Below are 23,853 nucleotides of genomic sequence, written 5' to 3'. Positions count from 1 at the left end.
TTTGCATGGGGTGGGGGGGGTGTCATATCCTTTAATATGTGAGAAAATGTGTGTTGGTGAAATGCTGAATCTACCAAAATCAATGACAAAACTTCTGATCTCTTCAGGGTCCTAAATGTAAACAGCATTTCTATCACATACAAATGGATAAACACCATGACAAATTAGGCTATCTATGCCTGCAGTCTTGAAACCTCAGCTCATAGCACAGATTTAGATTCCTCTATCGATGCGCTCTTAAACACAAATACCATTTTGAGGTCATTAACCTTCCATTTTTAAAAATCAATATCCGAAGACTTTAAAAGAATTTCATTGCCATTTTCCTATGGTTCATGAATGAGTACTTTATGTATGTGATTCACGAGCCACTGCATACCGCTGTTCCTACAGCAGCGCTCGTTTTAGTGAGGTCTGTAATTTTGGAAGCACTCTAATTCTTTCTGCAAACAAAACCAGTATTGGAAAACATATGAAAAATGTATTCTATTGACAGGTCACATTCCCTACATTCCTCCATTTCCTGATCAGTATCTATGGTTAAGTCATTTGTAATTACTGTCTTTACTACTGGAAATGGCATGTAGGCTTTAACTGCAGCCGGAGTGTTTAACCTGATTTTCACCTGAAATGACTGAGATTGTTTTCAGCGCCCGCAGTACTCTGAACGTTCGTAAGGCTGAGACATTGCCCAGGTCCACAAATTCAGTTATGTATCTGTAACAAGGGAAAGTCACACACAGACAATGACAAAACACCAGCAAAAAAAAAAACAACAGTCAAAGGGACAAAGAGAGACAGAGAAAGAATCACTTGTAGCTGAGAGCCGAAACGTAAGGATCAGGGCTTCTTACCTGGGATTACTGAAATAGTTTTTAAAGCTCTCAATACCCTGAAAGTCCGAAGAGGTGAAACACTGCCTACATTCACAAATTCTCCTACATACCTGTAGAATTAAGTCACAGTTATTTGGAATTATACAATAGAGTATGAGACTTGTCTGAATGAAGAATACATTCCTACATAGCGGGAGTGAATGCAGCCAAATGAGAGGTGCACCCACTTTTCAGGCTGTTCTTTGATGCCGTTTGTCCCGGGTTTTTCATAGCACACATTATTTCAAATAGTTTCTCGAACTATTAAACTTATCTAATAGGCATCAGTTCTTTACCGGGTGAACTTTGTTATCCTGCTGTTCAGCAATAAATACTTTAAAGATTTTACCATCATGTAGTTTAACAAAAAATTCTTTACATTACAGGAAACATTAAGAGTTATTTGCTGCTCTTAAAAAAAATAAAAGCTTCAAATGCCCAAGTAATTTTCACATAATAGCTTCTGCAAACTACATAGAGGACAACATGGGAAAATATCAGTGCAAATGGTTCTCCTGGGTTATTTATTCCAAGATGCTGTACTCTGTGGTAAAGCAGATGTTGGTTTCAAGAGATGCTTAAAATTTTATTTTGTTTTGTACATCAAATCCATGCCCTTTGGCTGCAGGAAGATGGATTTTGAATGACTATAATTGCAATCCTACTAAAAACTATTTATGATTAAAATACCAATCCCAGCTCTTCACTGCTGTGCCTGTTTTGGTCATCACGGGGACCCATCCCACACCTGAGCAAAATGCTCCCAGGAGGGTCAGTTATGGAATCAGTTTTGGTTTATCCATGTTGTATAAAATTATTTCCTCAAAGTTAGTGTATAGTAAAAGCATAGTCACCACTGTATCTTCTGAACCAAACAGCTCTTGGACTCTTTAATATTATTCACTGTTAAACTTCTATTACATTTCATTGACATATTCTACTTCTTTGAGGCATTTGTTTTTACATGTTAAGGAAAAAACTCACCTGGTTATTTTACAAAGCCAGCTTAAGTGAGCTTTGTGCAAAGGCCTCTGGGGAGGACAAAGCATCCTCTCAGTATCTACTAATCCAGATTATAACCTGGAAGAGCAATATTGCTTCTCCTCTTCATAATCTTATAGGGGAGCCTGGGCAAAGATTTACCTGTTTGGTAATTCCTACCCATGTTTACCCAGTGCTTCTCCCCCAAACTCTTCTGCAGCATGCAAGGGTAGAAAAAAATAATTTGGGGAGAAGCAATAGCATGGGAATAGGGTTTTGCTGACAAGAGATTTGTAAAAACACTTTATTAATGTGTGAACAAGCATATGAAGCAAACACCACTGCTGTTTGTTCACAATAGTTAATTAAGATTTATTTTGGCCATTTCTTGGATGAAATCACAGCAGACCAGTTCCTCTTTATCAGGGGGTGAGAAGCAACTGGAATTCCCATCCCAAATTTCCCTGTTAGCCAGGGAATTGCTTATTCTCTTTAAGCTTTTGGCAGGGCACTTTCCAACCCAGAGTTACAGCTGCCTCTCCCTCTCCTGTTCTGGAAAGCACTTGCTTATCTGGAAAGCAGTCTAAACAAGGGTAGCTTCATAATTTCCCTTGAACCCATCCATGGCCCCACAGAAGGTCAACAGCCATGGCTGTGTCTGTTTGCACAGGGCAGGAGAAAAGCCCTGGAGACCTGTGGCACCTCTTGCTCTCTAATGTGCTATTTAAACTACTCTTTGTGACCCAATCCATGCTGTTTCTGTCCAAAAGAAGAGGTAAGAAGTTATTTTGCAATAACTGTAAAGCAAGTGATGGTCATTCCACTATAACACCCACCACTGAAAGAATCAGATTTTCAGTTAGCTCAGAAGCCTTGGTCCATCTAGATCTCATGGCTCCTCACCAGGCTTTCCCATTTTGAACCCTCATGCCATCTTTGCTTCCAAAAACAGAAATACCTTAGCATCACACTAGCTACAAGCAAAGACAACGCCAGTGTTACCTGTATAATCAGTTTTATTTTAAATTACTTGCAAATTGGATTTCTATGAAGGATAAATCATATCAGAATAGAGTCCATTATCCAACGCTCTGCACTATCTGCTGCTTGCATGCTTGGGAAGGAAGTTTCATTGTACATATGAAGAGAATATCGCAGTCACTTTTAACTCTCTCGTTGCTGCCTATGACTCAAAGAACACTTTTCCATTTATTGTCTATTTCAGAATTCCAATTATTTTTTTCTATTCTAAAAATGTTAATACAATATGCCTTGAAGTAAGAAGCATTAGGAATGGATGCCAGTTCTGAAGAGTGTGGCCATTGCTGTAACTTGATGTTGAGAAATATTTTTTTTGCAGTTGCAGACCCCCCTGGTTTAGGGATCTACTAACTAAGAGAGGAAATATAATTTAGAAATGCAGCTAGGAAAGAAGGCGAGACACCCAAGCCTCTCATTAAATAAGGCTTAAGGAAGTTTTCACGAATCCTTGATCTGGAGCACTGAGTGGCCATTCAAGTCTAGAAGACTCAGAAAAGCAAAAAGAGGTGTAAGCCCACAACCTCTGGGAACCAAACCCTGGTTCCTACCTGCAGGGAGTGAATCACCTCTGGGAAACTGCCCACCTTAAGGCCTGTGCAAGCCTTCACATTTTTCCAGCTCCCTAAGCACCAAACACCCAGAGATAATGTGGGCAGAATTTAAGGGATATCCAGACCTTGTCCCACACTGAATGTTCAGACTTGAATTTCAGTGACAGTAAATGAGATGCTCCCAGAGGAGTTCTGCAGAGCTGGGGCTGATGCTCCAACCTCTGCCCAAGCTGAGAACATGAGGTGGAGCAGATGCAGTGCCAAGGCTGCAAGCTGTGGTTTATCTTGTCCTTTGCTCCTTTCTGCCTCACTGGCAAAACTCTCCTTCCTAGTAGAATAGAGGGAACCCATGCACAGGAGATCTCCATGTTGTGCTGAACTCAGAGATCTGCAAATGAACTCGCATCCCAACTCACAAGCAGATGAACTATCGTACCCTGCTTTTACCAGGTGTCTGATGGACAGGAGAGCAGGCTGGTGACACGTTGTGTTGTTCCGTCCTGCCTCTAAACGTTGCAGGAGAATTGCACTTAGTACTGCCTGAGGAAAAGTTGAGCTGAGAAAAATACCGAATGTGCGTTGACCTCCAAAAGCTCCTCCCCATCTGCACTGCATTTTTTTTAAAAGCTTATCACGATGGCCAGATGTCAGTTCAGCCAAATCCATAGGAATGTAGTAACAGATACCAGGATCTGGCCTAGGGCTGGCTCTGATCCAAAGCCTGCTAAAATAAGTGGGAGTCTTCCAGTGAAGTCCACTTAACTTTACACATTTTCATGCTGTTCCTCTGCTAAATGCTGAGAATATTGGTCCTGATGCCTGCAGCCTACCAGAGTTTTGCTACCACCCCCCACTGGTGTTTGAACTAAGTTTCGTTGAACATTTTTTACCAATTTTGGTTCCATTCCAACATAATGGGCCCTGCTCAAATGTCAGTGCTAGCAGGCTTGCATCTCACCTAAGGCTATGATTTATGAGGTTTAAAGAAGTCAGCGAGAACTAAACTAAAACCAGAACATAATATAGATATCATTAAGCAGAAAACACAGGGATGAAATCCTTCTACGATTAGGAAATGGGGCCTTTCAGGACATCTCTACTAGCTTCCACTTCAAGATGACATGCTCTCTTCAAATGCTTTTTTTTCTTCTTTGACTACGAAGAAAATCTGGATTTCTAGCTCAGCTGGAGTTATCGACGGTGTCAGACATCTGCCTTTGACCGGAGCTTGGGCTGACACCGTGTCCACTGTGAGCGTTGGCTGACTGCTCCCTTACCCCTGTGTATTTTTAGCTGTCTGGATGCCATAAATCCATCAGCTCCTTCAAAGCACCAGAACCCCTCATGTCCTGAGTGAACTCTAAAAATCTAGGTAATACGGCTGAAAGGGAATATCACATTGGGGGCCAAATTTTTATTCCCAAGATATATGACAAGTTTCAGAGGCTTTTAAAGGGATTCCCTACAGTAGAAAAACAGTAATTACTTTCAGGATGAAGAGGGTTTGTGAAGTGAAGAACTTGAAAACAGCTTTGGCGGTGTTATGGATGGGTAGATTATAAATAGGGATTTAAATACATGGGTATTCAGTCACATTCATAAGACTTTCTATTCAGGGGACTGAAGCTTCCCAAAACTACGTTAGATAGGCAAGTATTATTACAGATATTTTACAAACAGCTCTCCCGGCGGAGCACAGAGAGAGTAAATAATTTCTCCAAAATAGTCTACTGAACTGAGACAACAGAATTGAGAAAACCTCCAACTTCTTCCTCTGAAACTACTCAGGAAAACAAACTCCATCCTGATATACTTCAGCATTTTCTCATTTTCAGTACAATTTGAATGAAAAAAAGAGAACAACCAGACAATTTTTAAAAAACTTCTACTGCATATTTCTGCCTTGAAATATATAAAGGAGTGCTACTTACGCCATAACAATAACACTGAAATCCAGCCAGTTCCAGGGATCCCGAAGGAAAGTGAATTCTGTCATGCAAAATCCTCTCGCCAATATTTTTATCAATGACTCAAAAGTGTAAATGCCAGTGAAAGTGTACCTGGGGAATAAAGTGGCCAAGATAAGCAAGAGCATTAGCAAGCAGTAGATGGCAGAAATGGCAGAGGCACACTCAACCCAACCCTACTCACATGAGACACTCCGGCCCATCTCGTTGGGGTTGCTCATGTGAGTCATGGGTGCAGCACTGGGCTGTGTATGAGCAGCTTCATGTGTGGACCAAGGAGCATGTAAGAAATGGGAAAGCGCTCATGACAGCCACAGGATGAAGATCGTTTTCACCACAGGGTGTACCTTGATGAATCCTCACTCATTAAGTCAAGTATGAATGTTATGCTACTAAGCTATGCTACGGGACTTCTGAAGCTCTGCCTGCCATCGCCAGTGAAAGAGGAATGGATCTTGCCACATTCCTTGTTGTTTCTCTTATTTGAAGGAGGGTGGTCATTCCATTCATACCTCTCATCTCTTCCTGCCCAGGCCATTTTGAAGGACAGCAGGATAAAAAAGGTCACCGCTAGGTTTTATTAGCAAAAAAGGGTGTTTTTCCTGCAACCTCCCTTGTGCTTCACTACCCATGGTAAATCACACCAGCCCTCAGAATTAAACAACAGAATGCCCTCGCTCAAGAAGAGGAAAACAACTCCCACCCGAATACTGTATGTAGTAATTTTGACCTGCTTGACAGTAAAAGAGACACGAGGGTGGTTTTTTCCCTTAGTAAAATAAGTTCTTTATTACCAACAGCCTCTTGACTGTGATGAGCTTGGACAGAACATACATCTTACCTTTTGTAATAAAGATGATGCTTGTAATAAAATTTAGCAAATTCTCTGTGGAGGACAGAAATGTAGTCTGACTTATAACATTCAGATCTGTATTCACCCAGAGCTCTACCTACCATCAGAGACATACTTCAGGGCATATAACACCTCTTTTTTAAGGTTTCTACCTGAGACATCTGGCCTAATGGGACTAGGTATTCTAAGCCATATCTTAAAAAAAAAAAAAAAAAAAAAAGTTTAGTATCCACCACTGGCATTCCCTACCCCTTTTCTCCAAATGAAGATGCAGATGATACCAAAGCCTATTAAAAAACCCCAAACAAACACCTAAAATCCCATAAAACACAAAAGTCATGATGTTAGGAGCTTCCATTAGAAACACTAGCTTGAGTTTTCTGTTTAGTCCCTAAACATCAGTAGCTATAATGGTGTCATCACACACAAAAAATTCTAGCAGTTGGAATTCCTGTTTTGGTAAAAAAAAAAAAAAAGATGTAAGCAATAAAAGGTGGTAATATAAGGAAGAACTTCATTATGCATAAAAGGGAAACATTTTCTCTTGGCTGTATTCTGCTGATCTGCAACTGGGCGCGCACACACAGGTAGTGGCAAATCTCACACCCTCCTGTCATCACGTCTCGCAATAGCGCTAGTTACACAGGTTACAAAAGCTCACCGTGCTTCATCTTAAAAGGGAGATTAGCAGGACTGTTTCTGTCCAACAGTGGGTGCAAATTATTTCTCAAATCTCCTCTTTGACCATACGTCTAAGCATTATCTTGTATCTGACTTTTCATGGCTCCTATTCAGTTTTGCTCTGGTATTTCAAATATAGGTCATCCACATGACAGTCTCTTTAAGCATGTGTACTCAGTAATACATGCAGAAAACGCATGCAAAGAACTAAAAAAAAATACTTAACGGTACATAAGCTCATTAAAATGATAAAGCACTTGTATTTATTCAGCATGTCAGATGGTTTAATTGATTGTATAATCATCATCTAATTCCAAATGGATCAGGCAAAGTCCTCCAGCAACTGAACAGCTTCCTTAACGACAGAAGTCAGGATTTTTAAAAAAAATTTAGTGGGGGTAAGTTGAATTGATTTCTTTTTTTCAAAATGGTAAGTGAAATGTTTTAAAGGAACACCTAGGACAAATATTTGCACAAGGTTACTCTTGTACCCCCTGTGAGTCTCTGAAACAGCAGAACAAAATGGATTAAATGTATCTTTTCCAAATCCAATATTAATCAATTTGAATTAAAGTTCATCAGGTTATTTTGCTCCTCAAAAATACTTGCCTTTGATTTCATCCTATGCATTTGAGGAGGAAAAGCTGAGAGGTATGAGGGGACGCAGGAGAAGAGGAAACATGGAAGGGAAAGGATTTACTCCATGCTGCATGGGTCCGTTTGCATTTCTGCTCTATGTTTCTTGCATGCCCTGCTTGATGCATGGATAACATCATCCACATTTTCCTGCCTACAGAAGACATGACAAGCCCTTTCATATTTTCCTCCAGAATATTCAAATTCCCAGCTGTAAACCCACTGAGCAAATTTTGACTCACATGGATGAGATGTCCGTGTTTCAGCTGGATACATCGTGGCTATGGTACAGTGTGACAGTTTTCAATACGAAAAGGACAACATCAGGGAAAAAGGAAAGTCACAGACATAGGTGAGGGTAGTACACTATACAGAAATACATGAAACATCCTGGGATTAGGATGTTATTGTGATCGGATGAAATATTTGGTTCAGTGCTATCTATAATTAGTAATTTATGGCCTAGAAGATGTGCCCTGCGTGATTTTATGAAACCTAAAATAAGGGCATTTTACTGTCTTTCCTTACAGCCCTGAGCAGACCAAACACCAGACTACGGAGCAGCAGATGGCTGTGTTTATCATATGTCAGTCAAAAATAAAAAGTGTGTTCTGATTGGGTCAATGAGCCAAAATAATTGTTTAATGCACTGTAGGTTGATTAGCTTGTGCATCTGGTATCTGTGTCTAACAGGAAAATTTTAAAGAGACTTAAAGAAATGAAATGGGCTTTCTGAAGCCCATCAGTCTCTTTTAATTTTTTTAAAACAAACAAACAAACAAGCAAAACTTCAAGTCATATCTGTTCTAGCTTTCCTGAAGGTTTGACAAGCTAAAAAGACAGGAATCCTCATAAAAATGTTCCCAGACAATTTTATGCTTGCTCATAAAGTATGCCTACCAACAAGTACAGGGGAAGACTTCTCATGATGCTTTCAGTCCAAAAGAAACTTTTGCTTCCAATAAGTTTCAGTTTAAGGACAGAAATAAACATGTCCAGGATTTTTTTTTTTCTGAAAATCCAAATTAAACTCCATCAGCCTATTCTAATGTGTCCAACCATTGAATCTCTTGCATGGGAACTGTGGAAGGCTGAGCAGTTTCAAATGGAGTTCTCCCCATAAGCGATCTCATTCAGAGGTAGCATAGCAGGTGCATTATGTAATAAGTATGAGCTTGGAAGACTAAAAATTGTTAGTTGACTTACTAAGGGAGTTTTCACAGGCAACAAACGCCTGGCAAAATATTTTGTCAGGACAGATACTATGGTCAGTATTACTGGAAAGATATTAGACAACAGCAAACAAGATGAAAGAACAACATAACAAATGGAAGAGGAAGGACGAGAGAAGGACAGGGCAGCAGTAGAATAGCAAGGATACTTACTCAACATATTTATTCCATGACGGAGTCTCTGATTGTGCCATGAACACACAATTAGTTAAAATAGTGCACATAATAAACATACTGAACAATGTAAAGATGCAAATTAAGGAAAACAACACACATGTCAAAAGACTCCCTAAATTTTTTGTCATTTCGCACAAGATGTGACAGCTCACTCATCATTCACAAGATGCTTAAAAATCACTATAGACATTTGTTTGCAAGTACATAAAGAAACAAATAATTATATAAAGATTGAAAAAAAATGAAGGCATCTTCCCTGCTTTTCTTTTTCTTTGCCTACATCTTTTACACATACTTTATACACCAAACAAAGGTACTGACTCTGCAGTCTTCTGAAAATACAATACCCCAAATGTACAGCTGTATTGGTCAGATGACAGTATGCATAGGTGAACAGCTTTGTATGAAAAGAGGGATTAGTCTCATTTAAGTATCTACAGAAAAACCTGCGTCTGCAAATTCCTATTTTATTTTGCATCCTGAAACATTTCTCAGGCAGTAAGGCAAGTTATAAATCTCGTCTTTCTAATCTCTCTAATGGGCTTGAGGTCTCGCTTTCAGTATAAAGTTTCACCAAAAGCTAATATGAGTTTCAGAGCACTAATTTTAAGGCTTGGTCTGCAAACCTGGTTGGCAAATACATGGTCTTGGTCTGCAGAGCTGACTGCCTCAGCTGAGGCACCAGTTTCCCTAATTGGAGGCTAAAATGAACCTCCCAAGTGTATAGTCCATGCACTTAGCTGCTAAGCTCAGGCCATAAATATGAAAAGGAGCACCCTAAATCGAATTCCTGAGACTGAAAACATTGTTCACTGAACTGCTCTCCTAAAAGCACATGCCACTTTCTGTAAAAAAATTACAAAATGTGACAGGATTATCCTGCATAAATAATAGTTCCCGTGCTCCTGGAGAAAGTTTAACTAATGATTTCAAGTGGAGAGAAGATAAGGTAAAGGAAAACAGCCTACAACTCAGTCAATGGGTTGGGACCCTTCTCAAGGAAGAACAGTAGCAACCAAATGTAAATATTTCTTTTGCCTTTTATGAAAAAAAAAAGATTGTTTTTGTTTCACACCTTTACTGATCCCACTGGTGGTATTTTTTTTTGTTTAAGAATAGCAATCAAAGAATATAATTTCAAAGGCATGCCCTGAAATGTTTGCAAGAAAATTGTCCTTTCACAGAGCCAAAATCTCTGCTGAATACAGACCGGACCATTTTCCAATGGGCCACCTAAGCAACTACAAGGTTAAATTGGTAGTAACCAAACTGAGTATTCCCCAGTGCCACTGCAGAAAGCAGTAATTAAACTCAAAGGGACTGCTCATCTCACAAACATTTTCCACTTCTGGGACCAACACCTCCCACTGAAGAACTGGGAAGGTATCTGATATCCAGTTGCATTTTCTCAAGTCAGCCTGAGATACGTTTCTAAAAGTTGTGTCCATATGGTTAACACAATTAGGTTGTCAACTGCAGCTAGCCTAGAAAATGCTAGATTAATTTTTCAAATACAGTGAAATGCTATGAAAACAACAATTGTAAAAGAGAGTGGTGTCTTCGGGCCAAACAAATACTATCCTCCAACTGAATTCCGAGCAAGGATGTTTCTCTATAACAACCCATTTTAGGATCACTGGTCTGATTCATACATCCCTGTTGCCTTGTGGTATAAGCTGAATCTAACAGCTTTCCCAGAGGCTCACTATAGGCTGGTGTCATCACCTTCTTACTGAAACACCAAAGAGAATATAACAGAGAACACGGGTTGAAAATGTAAGGGGATGGTTTGGGGACATCAAATACACTATGAATTCAAACTGAGTTTTAATGCCAAGCTGAAAGTTACAAAGAACATAGAAGAAAGAATCATTAGAGCTGGTTATGCACCAAAGTCAGAGATCTGTGTTAAAAGAAAGAGAAAACAGAAATCCCTACAGAATTAAAATTAGCATTCCTTCCTGAAATGTAATGCGATTGTTGTCATTCAAAAAAGTCAGTGATGATCTACTCAGAAAGAAGAAAGAAAAGGAGATAAAACGGAGATAATATATATTAGCACAATTGTCTGTTACCTATCTTAGAATTGCTATTAATTCAAATTTTTGAAAGCCTCCTGATCCATGAGCTGACATGGCTAACACATCCAGAAATATGGGTTGGACTCTGTTATGGACCACAAACCAAATATACTTAGCTACTCATCAGGATCCATTCTGCAATAAATTAAATCTATTATTTCCAATTTGAAGTTATAGAATAAGCTTTGAGCAAACTGATTGTGAAAGTTATAAATTTTATCTTCTAGCACAAAGATATTGAGTCAAACATGGTATACTTCTATTCTAGACTTCATTATGATGGATAATTGTTAATTAGCAGACTGAATACTAGAGGCTCTTTAAGTGATCATTGCCAAATTACATATAATACGTGCAAGCAAAGGTTAGTCCCAATCAATAGTACATATAATTGGTGCTTCACAAGGTCTCATTTTCCTTTACGGAGGAAAGTGTGTAAAATCAGATGGGAGAAAAGTTGCAAGCAGAAAATATGAACAAGGATTGGAAATTCTTTAAGAAGATTTTTTGTTTGTTTTTAAATGGGACAAAACACATAATTCTAACATCAAGGAAGGTAATTTTGGCCAAAACCCCATTCTGGATCAGTGGCAAGCTGAGAGCAACTGTCTATAATACCTAGAAAAACTAGGAATAGCAATTGCTATGGATTTCATACAGGACAGCAAAGTGCTTGGAGAAGCTAAGGACACCACAGAACGGTCCTTGGCTTGCAGGCAAGAAGAACTAAGAGGAGCCTTTTAAGCATAAGGCATCAATCAAATGTTAGCAGTGGTTTACTCTTATTAATAGGTGGAGATAGTAAATAAAGTTGTTAATAATAGCTAATAATGATGCAGAAGTCAAAAGGGTTCATCCAATACTTCTGTTTTGCATTTGATGTAGATGGGATGTAGACCTACACTACCCATGACCCTGTGACAGAAATGAACCAGGGCTATGTTCTGGGCAGCTGTCTGGGCCATGGTCCTTTCATGAGGCCTCCTAGACACTGAAGAAGAGGAGAAATACTTAGAAGACGTTTAGGGGTATGTTAATTGAACTAATTCACATTATTAGGAGGCTGTGGATGTTTTTTTTTTCCCTTGGAAGGACATATTTTTGAATGACTAGACTAATCAGGCTTGGCTGGATGAGCAGTGAACATACAGGATCTATCCTGCCTGAAGTCTCAGAGGAAAAACTCCACATATAGCTACTTAACCAAGAAATGTGACCCCCCCAGCTTCTATATAGGACGATTTTACTCTGACCTCTCTATTCTGTTCTGCTGTTGGCCTTCAAGGTACAGTCAATGACTGGAAATGGAAATACAGCATCTACTAAAGAAGTTGTTTCAGACACTTACTTGACAGGGCACCATTTGTTAATGCTCTTTTTTGGCTTTTGCCCTGGGGAAAATAAAGATTGCTTGATTACACTCACGCAAGAAAATAGATCTGGTTCCCAGATTCGTGTCTGTGATATTATCTGCCTGAGCACTTGCCGATTCAGGCTCCTTTCTGCCTGGGATATTGACTGCCTGCTCAGCCAATTGGCCTTTGTGTTTCAGGTTGATGTGAAAGGTCTTTATCGACAGAAAGCAAATCAGTGCCTGATGCAGGAACTTCACTGCTGTTTTACTGGGACTGGAGCTGTTGCCAAAGATTGAGCTGTTGGATTTCCTGACATTATCAACACAAGGTGATAACCTGGGTCTTTCTGGAACTAAAATGCTATTTGCATCATGACCTTCTGTCCCAAAACTTACACTTCTTATCTGACCATATTTCTTTTCCTGACATATCTTTCAAATTCACTCTTCTGTGGTCTTTACCCTTCGAAGTAATGTGATAAGGATTTCTTGCATACTTATATTTTGGTTGACTGCTACCAAGGGCATGTAGTTCCTCTGTATTATGCATACCTGTGACCTCTTGCCTTCGCCAGCCAGTTTAGGAGAAAGTGAGCAGAAGACAGAACAGGCCTGCAAAGCTGGAGCCAATATTCACACATACATGCTTTTCTCTAAGAAGCTCAATTTTCAAATTCTTCTCTTAGCCTTCATTGACCTCAATTAACTTCAGCAAGGCTGTACTGATGCAACTGTACCTAATAAACACTGTTTGGCTGTGGGTATGCATCAGCACGTGCTCTACTGCTTGCACGTATAACCTGATCCATAAGCAAATCTCTCTGCAAAATTCTATGGTGTATTCTTAGTAACCATACTAACGTCTTGGCTGATATCAAACTGTACCTAATAAACACTGTTTGGCTGTGGGTATGCATCAGCACGTGCTCTACTGCTTGCACGTATAACCTGATCCATAACCCACCCCCCACATGGAGAACTATTGTGAATCAGGTTCCTTTCCCTATTTTTTTCCCTGAAATTTGATAATAACCCCATTATTCTAAGATGCTACCTGCTTAGTATTTATTAGTTCTCTCTGGTGGACATGGGCATTGCAGATGAGGGATTTCCATCACTAAAACATCACATGATTAGCACAGCAGCATGTGGAGTCTTTGCATTATCACTGCTAGGTTTCCTATGCACACCATAGAGAAAGCAGGCAACTCATGAAAAAGGGTGTGTTTTTAGTAATGCTCACACAAAGCTGAACATTTGGGTCAGTTTGGTCTTCCAGAGAGATATGACTATGTCAGAATATAATGTTTCTGTGGCCACGTTAAAAAAGCAAGCCCAAACCAACCACTGCATACCTATATCTAATCTATATCTATATCTATCTATATATTTTGCATAACTTCAGTACTAGAGCTAGGGGAAATCAGGCATCTCTTCCATTGAAAGGTCTGGCAGGTCAGCCTGTGCTTTTATTCCTAGATGGGTAACACATTGCAATAAACAAACTGAAAAAAGAACAAAATTTTTTAAATGTTCTGTTTCAGAAGAGGAAAAAAATTAAGTTCTGAGGCGGTTCAAAATTAAATTGCATCTGCATACGGTGTCACAGAGTCTCATGGGAGAGGTTGCTTAAGAGCTCAGTGGCAAAGCTCTCCACCAGTGCAGATTTCCCCAGGTGTGCTCCAGCCTCCTGGTTCCCTTCCTTTCTAAGATACTACACCCAATTTCTTCCACTGACTCTTTATTAAACATGGTCAGGCCCTTTAAACGTGAGTGAACCCACCAGACTCTCCAGTGCAGTTCACATCACCTGATGCCAGAGGTATACCACAGTCATTTCCATAGCTCACATAACAATATCGAAGGAAACAAACCAAAAATCCAAGTGCATTTCTGCTTGTGCAAGCAAATTCAGCCAAACGATTTAAAACAGCTTAATGAAATAAAATGGTTTCTGACTTCCATCCATCTGTGTTTAAAAACCATATAAAATACACAAGAAGGGAAATCAACAGAAAGGATATGAATGTACCAAAATTTTAATTGCTGCTCTTCTGATTGGATGGAACGGACTAAGTATATACAAGGCAGGAGTGGCACTAAATCGAAAGATTGTCTTCCCTTTGTTCAGTACTATAAATGTCTGGAAAACAAAATAGAAAATGAGAACATTCAGTATTTGCATTTATGCTCAGCTTTTCCCAGCCCACGTCCCATTGGGAAATTCCTGCCAGTATCTCATACTTCTTCCCCACTCACTTCCAAGACCCTCAATTTCCTTTTCATTTAGTGAAAAGTTTTGTTCAAGACTCTCCCAGCAGAGCTGTTGCCTGTCCTATTGCAATATCCCAACTACTTTTTCTTCCTTCCCTTCTTACAGGCTGCTGTGCCATTGCCTCCGGTCACGGGGCTGGGAAGAGAGCGGAATCACTGTTAAAAATAAAAAATGACCTGGAGGCTAAAATGTGGTGGAGGGACTTTTATGATGCTCTTCTCCCCAGGTGCCAGGAACCTCACTATGTCGTGACTCTATCTTCTCTACCCTGAGCACTTTTTTGCTCTCAGTCAATGTTTTTTGTCCCACTAAGTACAAAGCTGCATGAGGCACAGCTCCAGAACAGGATCTCACCCTGGCACTGAGGCACTGTCTTTGTACTCAGGTTAACATGGGAGGATGAAACCAATGCTGTGAGTTATCTTAAATCCAAAGCAAAGGTGAATTGGATGCTGGCCCAATTTACAGAGCCCTAAAGATGCCTCACCATGCGCAGAGGAACCAATATTCACTCAGAGACAGGATCAGGACACCCAACAGATAAACTCTAAGCAACTCACCCACCTTTGAGTCCAAGGCCTTCATGACACTAAAATTGCAAATCTATATCCTGTTGCTTGTGCCTGGGGACAGCAGGCAAATTAAAAGGTAAATTAATTCTGGCCCTTCCAGGTAAGTAATCTACTTGTCTTTATCCATTTAACTTTTTTTTTCTGTAGCTCTTGCACTTGTTTTAATAGAATAGTTCTTGCACTGTTTTAATAGAAGTACCATTGTGGTCATATTAATTCACTGTTTACAGGAAATAGCATAGCCCAAAATCAGGAACATCAGTACCTGAAAGAACTGGAAGCTGCCTAAAAATACACTGTGCTTCCAAGCCTTATTTTGTCCCCTGTGTTGCGAAATGTTTGGAAAGGGGAACAACCTGTAGTCAGCAAGCAGCCTAGCTCTGCTGTCAACAGCCTTTTGACAGGAGCTGTTTGCACTGCTGTGGCTTTGGTCCAGCCTACACATGATTCCTCATCAGGTGATGCTCTCTTTGGGACGAAGCTTACCCTTCTGCAAAGTGCCAGCATTGCACACGCCACTCACATCTCCCTTCAGGTCTATTTTGGCCATCTTTAATGGAGTTGAACTGTCCCCCAGCAGGAAAAGAACGGCTGCTCTCCAGGAATGGCTGTGGAGGTGCCTCCTGCTCTTAGGCAGAGTGCTAGCACAAGACTCAAGTCACCCAGAAGCCCTTAACATTAAGGGGCTTAAGTGATAAACAGACCTGTGAAGAGGGCAAGATAGGGTAGATAAAAACCTCTGGCTTAATTTAACTAACTCAGCTACTGCTCTGCTCTTTTCAGACACTCTATATTCATACCCAGAGTTATCTGAAAACACCTAGGTTTTAATTATGCTTTTTATCCCTCTTTGCTCTCCTGCTCAGATGTTTTCTGGGAGCCCTGTTCATGCTGCAACTCTGATCCTTAACCTGGAAAAATTTTTTTTTACTGGCTGTAGAAAGATAAAAACCAGAGCCCTCAAAACAGAGAGAGTGTTTATGCTTTAGCAAAAGCAAAGAAGCAGGATGGCTGGCTGGTGCTCACCTTACGATCATTGTAGAAAGGGTCAAGGTCCTCCAAGGGCTCCCCGATGAGCTCTGGAGAAACAGTCCCATAGATATCAGGCAGCTTCTTGCAAGCTTGCAAATCAAACTGAGGCTGAGGTTTCTCTTCTTCACCCAGCTGCTCTCTGTATTCCTGCTTTGCATTCCTTGCAAGCTTCTCTGCAATTCTTTTCTCAATAGCAGCCAAGGATTCAGGCGTGAACCGGTGGAAGCTGTTAGTACCCGGTGGTAACAAGAAGTCGGCCATCTTTTCATCCTGCTTTGTCTTTACTGGTCTTTACTCCTAGTAGTGGAAACAGCTGAAACAAAAAGTACCAAAAAGTTAGTGACAGGAGCAAGGCAAGACCAAAGCCATCAGAATGAAAAAAATAACCCAAATAACTTGTAGGCTATGTATCTATTTTTATGTGGTTAGAAGAACATCAAGGAAAACAGAAATGACTGAAACTGTAATTTCAATTTGGACTCACTCGTGATCAGAAGTAAAAAGCCTCTGTAGATAGACCGTGGAGTATTCTTAAGTTTTTCATTCATTTGGGATCCTAAATTCAAACTAAGGAGTAACTTAGATTCATACAAGCTTAAGTTTCATTGAAAGCCTCAGGTATTTGGATTCCTAACTCATTTCTGAAACTGCAGCTCTGGGAGTGGATGAACAATGTGCCTAAGACGAGTGCAGGGCAGATTTAAATCAGCCAATCTCCGGCCACATGATACAAACCCTAAAAATGCCCCAGCTGTTCTATTCCAAATTTAAAGAGTGAAGGGTCAAGTTCAGATTCTTAAATCACATAGAAGTTCTTCATAATCTCTGTCTTAAGTTTCTGCAACGTAATTTTTATTTTCCTTTGGGATAGCAAATACCATTTTCAAGATATCTGTCAAGACTTTTGAGCATTTTCTTCGCCTCCATACCCCTACAATCTGAAGGATGTTGGAAGCCCAAATGTGCCTGGCAAAGCCCTGGGACCTTCATGAGAGCACTCCAAGCTTCTGAGGTGCTGAACAGCCACTGCTGCCAGTTCATCACATCTGAAAACCAGGCTCCTTCCATCCAAATACTAGTTTGAGCATCTAAACCCAGCCTGTGAGGTTTGACCATCTCGGGTTGATGGTGCTTCGCTCCTAACACTTCCAATCCCCACCTGAATGAAAATGAGTGAGAATTGCCACATCTCTTCAACTTACATGGATCAAGCCAAGCGTGAAAAACACAGCGGAACAAAAAGCCGTCTTGTATCTGCACTAAACAACACGGATAGCTGTGAAAATAATGTAAAACTACTGTTTGAAAAGGGATGAAGCTTATCCCTGTTCTAGCAGCCTGCACAAATCCAACCCAAGTTCACTGAAGCCGTATTGCACAATTTAGTAGTGACTTCAGTGGCATGTTTTTCCAGCAAGAGAAACCCTTACCACGCAACAAGTAAAACTCATTTCACAGAAGAAACACAGCCCTTGGGTTTTTTTTACCACCACCAGACCATTCATGCCAAATCAGAATATAAGCTAGTGGCCAACGAAACAGTAGGTTTTGAGGTGGGCTACCCTATAGCATTTGTCAATGTGTGCAGGATACCGTTCTTTGTTCAGCTGCAATTGTTGTTTTCTGCTTTCAGATGGTATTTGTCTATTTACAGTGGATGGTTCCAGATAGTTTGCTTCTATTAGGCTCTGTGATGACAGCAGTTTTGTTAGCAAACAAGACTTTAACTGGACTCTGCATGACAAATAGCATATTTATTGACTCAATTTATTTGAGTAAAGTACTCTTTCAAATAACTACTGTTTTTTCCTATTCTGACTTCGTTTTAAAATGAATTCATTAAATTGTCATTGAGCACAGCCTATCATACAGAAATGATTTAGTGGAGCTTGTACATTATACTCCGCATTACTGATTGTTTGAACAAGCAGGGCTAAAATGAATTAGCCTTCCTGGAGTTTGGGTATTCTGACATTCTTCTTTACTGAGATTTATTTTCTTGATTCCTTTCCCCTCTCTCCCCCCCCCCCCCCCCATTTCTTTTTTCCCCTTCCTCCTGAAAAACAGGAAATTAGAAGCTTTCTCACAAATTGAGTTTTCTTATGCTCAACACTTTGTGACTCAGTACGAGTGTAAGCAAATAGAATTTCACTTTCTATAAATGACATCAGTTCAGGTGGCCAGAGAATTCTCAGAGGTTTTTTTGTCATTTCCATTTTTGTTTCCTTGCAGTGAAATCTATCTCAGTGCTGAAGGGGACAACAAAAATCAGTAGCTGATCAGTACTTCTGGAAGGGCACAGACTAGGTCTCTAAACTGGAGAGGAGATCATTGCAAGCTGTTGAGGTCCAGATGATCATGAGAGCTGTGAAGGTGGTGAATGGGTCGCTCTTTCTTATAATACAAGACTGGGGAAATTTCACATGAAATCGCAGGTTTGAAGCAACCACTGGAGCCACTTTCCACATGGCACAGTTATCCTGTGAAACTTGTTGGCTGCAAATGGCAAGGATTCACAAAGCCGCAAGACAAATCCAAGGGTAAAAGATCCAATAACGGTTTTAAAGACAAAGTTGCTTTCTCTGACTGAGAACATCCTTAGCTGCGGAACATGGGTGCATGCAGGAAAGGCTACTTATGTTTGCCCTATTTTTACCCTCTTCCTAGGCTAAGTCTGGAGAAACCTGTCTGCGAGTGCTCAAGATCCGCATCGCACCAGCTACCTGCTCCCAGTACTTCAGAGCACAGGCTGGGTGCCTGCTTCCATGCCAGGCAGATATTCCCTTGCTGGAAAACTGGTGGAAGCCACCTCTGCACCGCCTTCTCCATAAAGCCAAACTGGAGGCACGGCCACATAGCATAAGGGACACCAAGTATTTTACCAAGATTATAAGAGAACATGTGGAATGTCTCTACTAAGTGCCACAGTTTTCATGGCTGTTGCTTGATCACAAAAAATGAATCTGCACTAGAATATTCAGCATCCTTCTAAGAATTTTTTTTAAAAAGAAAAAAAAAAAATAGGGGGTGGTGAGGGAGATAAAACAGCCAGAAAAAAACTAATAAAAATGAGGTGATTCATTTTTTTTAAAAGGGAATTATTTTTGCTTAAAGATTTCTCTTATTAGAAAATTGAATCAACTTCAAACTGGTCAAAACTGGATCTTTTCAACTTTATCTGCAAATTCCAGAGAGATAGCTGCCTACACAGACTTCATTAGAGCTTTTGCTACTCTACTATTTACTTTTCCTTAAAAAAAATTACATTTTTCCAGCATCCTTACAATTGAAAAATCTTGATATGTTTCATCTTCATATTGTATGTAAGTTAAAGTTCCAAATTTTAATATATATATTTAGCCTAATTCTTTTTCAATTTCATATGCTTTCAGGAAATGGACAAGATAATTTCATGGGTCCTTTCTATGTCTAATTTCTTTTAATCTATGTATTGCAAACATTTCTACAAATAGCCAGGGTTAGCCCAGATGTTTCTTAAAAGGGTAAGAAAGCACAACTTAAAAAGGGAAATCATCAATGACTGAATCAAAGAGCTGGAATGCCATTTCTTAAGAGATAATAGCTGTTGTGACTCACGTTTTTACAATACGAGCCTGGATTTTTCCATTCCTCTCAGGCATATTTTTGAAGTACAAGGCTTCAAACACATTGTTTCTGTGATATCACCATGCACGGAATGAACATTTCCCTCTTGCTTTGTCTTTGTTAAATTTAGTTAACATCGGGTTTTACTGATAAAAATGCATTGGTTATGTAAACAAAATGTGCATATGAAAATAAAGCCCCAAGATGCATATTTCTTGCCGTTATGGCATGGCAAGAAGCAAGAACAGTACAAACAAGTAAGATGTTGCTAGCGCCTGTGTTTATTCAGAAAGATAAATGCCATTTTCCACTACAGATTTAGCCTTACTTTCATAGTCTTCAGCCAGTTCAGCTCAAAAGAGCTTTCAGGTTCTCAGAACATGACCTGGATGCCCTACAAGCCTTTCCCTGCCTCCAGTGGATGGGTGACCATCACCCAAAAGGCCACTTTGGGAAATAGGTTGCCAGGAGGGGTGTAAATACAGGGAAAGTGGGTCCTCCTCACCTCCACCTAGCTGTCCTCCTGCTCTTGCAGGGGCTTTGTGGATTCAGACCACTACCCCAGCACCTACCAGCCCCTTACCATGGCCCAAAATGCTGGGAGGTCCTATCCCCCAGAAGCAATAGGGGGAAGCAGAGGCTGAGGTCCTTGCTGTGCACTACACCTGGTTGGACACTGACTTCAGGGAAGTCATGGCTTCTTGCACCTCCCTCTCCTGCTTGCATGACAGCACAGGATTGCTTGCCTGGCATGGTTTCAAGGACACGCTTGCATTTATTTCAGACACCTGGCAATGATAATAAAAGATCCAAACTTGAAGATCAACAATGTGAAAGTGGTGCTCACAGGCTAAAGGTTAGATACCATCAGACATGCTCATCTCAAGTAAGATTGCATTCATTTATCCCTACTGATTTCCGTGATGCCACTCAAGACCATGGGCTGGGGAGATGGATGATAGCCTGTGGCAGCAGGTATGTTTCCACTGCGATTCTGCTAGACCTAATTCTTACAAAATAACAATTAGGAGTCTTAAATTCTCCGTTTGTTTAGGAAATGTTTGTGACTAAATATAGACTTTGTATTCCTAACTGTTGTGGTAACAAAAACAGTCATGAGGATGGGTTTCTTTTAAATGTTTGAAACTACATGGAGCACAGTCATCTTTTTTTTTTGCCCCTCCTTTCCATATAATCTCTTTGGCATTTTCCTTTGACCTGCAGAGCACTGCAAAACATGCGAATAATAGGCTAGGGAAATAAAGAACAGAACAATGACACATCTAATTTCATGTCACTGGCCTAGATTCACAAATTCTTGTGCATAAATTTACACATACACACAAACATTTTATTATATTAAAAAAGACTACAAGGTGATATGGGACCACATGGAAGTTTTATTCCAACCATGAAGTCGTGGTTTCATGGAGAACTCCTGTTTTTAATTAAGATCAGATAAAGACCTTCTACATAAAGATACATAAAGATCAAGAGGCTAAAGGAATCTGCGTGACTTAGACACTCTTCAGAATTTTACTGACAATCAACAGGCAACCTTTTGAGACTTAATTCACGTATATTTATACCGCACTTCAATTCCACTGCTAGGAGGTGTCATGGGAAATTCTCTTTTAACTGAAAAATTTCGGTTGCTGTTAACACACACTCTGAGGGTCTGTATGCTCACATCAAAACAAGGGGGAACTGAATAATACAGTCCTTGAAATTTTACACAGCACACTCATTACTTCTGCTTAAACTGCTATCTGGTTTGTTTCTTTTTTCCAACAGGCATAATTTTGTCAAGACCATAAACAATGATTTTTTTGTAGTACACGTTCCTAACGCATATAATCAGCCACATCTTCAGCTGGCATAAATCAGCACAGCTCTACCCATCCCAGGGAAGTCACAGCAGCTGGGGGACTGATCTATTAGGACTGGGAATATTCGCACAGAAATGCTTTCTTTAAAGAGAGTACCTTGACACCGGAGCATGAACACAAGTGAGTGTGCAACTGAGGTTTTAAAGTAATGGCCTAGAAGGTAACCAGGCTTGCAGGGAGCTGGAAAACCCTGGGGGTTTTTGCAATGTGTGAAAGTAATCTGAAAACGCTTTTTGATCCAGAGACATCTTGCTGGGTGAGCTCAGAGTCAAAGGTGCAAAAAGGGGTGCTGGAGACACCGATGCTTGTCGGGGACCGGTGGGCTCCCGTGGCTGGCCTGCAGGGGAAAGGTTTTGTATTCTACAAAAATCTGATGGAAACAACTGCAATGTTTAGCTCTCAGAGGAGATCTCCTAGGAAAAGCACAGCATTGAAATCATCCCCAGCCTGACGCAGGAGGAGCTGAGAGACAGAGTTCCTCTTGCTGCCCGTGTCACAAGGCAACCCTGCAGGTTGATATGACGTTGCGTAACACCGGTTTCCTAAAACGAGCCCTGTTTGTTCACCATGCGTGCTGACCAGGGGCAGAAATAAATATGAGAACTCATTCCATTCACATCATTGGGGAAAAAAACCAACACAAAATGTCCAAACCAAAATCTCAGAGTCACCGACCCACGAGCCTTTCGTCACAACCAGCTCTGCCTACGCTGTATCTTATTTTAAATCCAGTTTAATGAGTTTTGCTGGCATCTCGCTCATCAGAATTGTGGCATTCTGACATAACCAATGACTTATTGATAAGATAAAGTCTTCTGAAAGCTAACATGTGCTAAAAGGAAATGAATAGGTTTCATCCCAATATTGAAACAGTATTTGGGGGATGACAAATGTTATGCCAAGAATTAAACACTGGCACTAAGTCTTCTCTTATGATAAAATATATATTTTTAGTGAGCTAAAAATATTCTGCTTTCTTTGCAGGTGTTTTTATTTCAAATTATGCTGCAACCAAATGGCATAAATAAGCAAGAGGGAAGCAGCACACTATAGTTATCAATGCGCATCTCTATATTTTGCTGAAAATTATAATTCTCTGCACCCAACAGGTTTTCACATCTATTTTAATTAACTAGAGATTGGTCTCAGAGTTATTTTACTGTAAACTACTCAGCCTTCAGATCCAGGGAAAGATTTCTCCTTTGCGACTCTGAACCAGCAGAGCTTGCAAAGAGCTACCAAGAAAGAAGAATGTTTTCAGCTCAGGATGCTGAGCTTTTGAACAAGAAATAAGAAGTCTACAGGAGAACTCCATGTTGTGCCAAATATAATATACACGGCTTACACCATTAGGTGCTTTGAATGCTCACATGAATAAAATATATCAAATCTGGTCCATTTTATTCAGAGTGTTTTGTAAAGACATTCTAATGGGTATAGGAAGTTGTAAAACAGCTATTAAAATATATTCTGAAGCCATTATAGGATAGTTATGCTGCTGAAAGAAGGCAGGCTTTATGCTGTCCACCAAAAGCTTGGCTGCGTGCTTCTAGAGGAGAGGGAGCCACGGCTGGAAAGCTGTCTGATGTATTACCACAAAGTTATAGGTAGGGCATCACTGATCCCCCCCCTCCCCCAAGTTATGGAGACACATTTCATCAGCAGGGAAAACCAACAGACTTATAAAAGCCATCACCAGAACTGTCATGTTTACATTAAAAAAGATGGATGAAACTCTACAAGCAAAGCCAGGGCCTTTCACAACTTTAGCACTGCAATAAGAGACGAATATGACATAACAACTGAACTTCATTTTCAATAGTGAATGGAGCAATATGGGCTTTACTTCATTCAGGTGACAGAAAAAAAAGAGGATGTTGAGGTGAAGGGTGAAGAAAATACTGGATGTGAAAGGCTGGGAGAGGCAGGCCCAAATCATGCAAAATTAAGCGGTAGGAGGTGGCAGGTCCCCCTTCCTCATCCCGCAGGTATGAGGTGAGGCAGCAGGTCCTGCCAAGCCTGCAGTATCAGGAGCACTCTACTCCCCCAC

The 23,853-nt window shown here is 40.3% G+C and overlaps 1 protein-coding gene across 2 annotated transcripts in view; it reads right to left on the bottom strand.

Moving 5' to 3' along the window:
- Window positions 1–16,569, bottom strand: part of LOC104130965 (sodium channel protein type 5 subunit alpha) — a 174,217-nt gene extending 157,648 nt beyond the window's left edge. For both annotated transcript variants that reach the window (XM_009644073.2, XM_035899648.1), the window contains exons 1-5: window positions 16,303–16,569; window positions 14,454–14,572; window positions 8,971–9,060; window positions 5,380–5,508; window positions 626–717 (exon numbers count right to left, since the gene is read on the bottom strand). In XM_009644073.2, coding sequence (XP_009642368.1) covers window positions 626–717; window positions 5,380–5,508; window positions 8,971–9,060; window positions 14,454–14,572; window positions 16,303–16,569 — 697 coding nt within the window. The remainder of the gene's footprint in view (window positions 1–625; window positions 718–5,379; window positions 5,509–8,970; window positions 9,061–14,453; window positions 14,573–16,302) is intronic.
- Between the last annotated feature and the right edge of the window lie 7,284 nt (window positions 16,570–23,853).

The sequence above is a fragment of the Egretta garzetta genome, unplaced genomic scaffold, assembly GCF_000687185.1.
Source record: "Egretta garzetta isolate BGI_Z169 unplaced genomic scaffold, ASM68718v1 scaffold117, whole genome shotgun sequence".
Classification (NCBI taxonomy): Eukaryota; Metazoa; Chordata; class Aves; order Pelecaniformes; family Ardeidae; genus Egretta; species Egretta garzetta.
The sequence above is the reverse complement of the archived record's forward strand: the minus strand, read 5'-3'. Positions and strand labels throughout refer to the sequence as shown.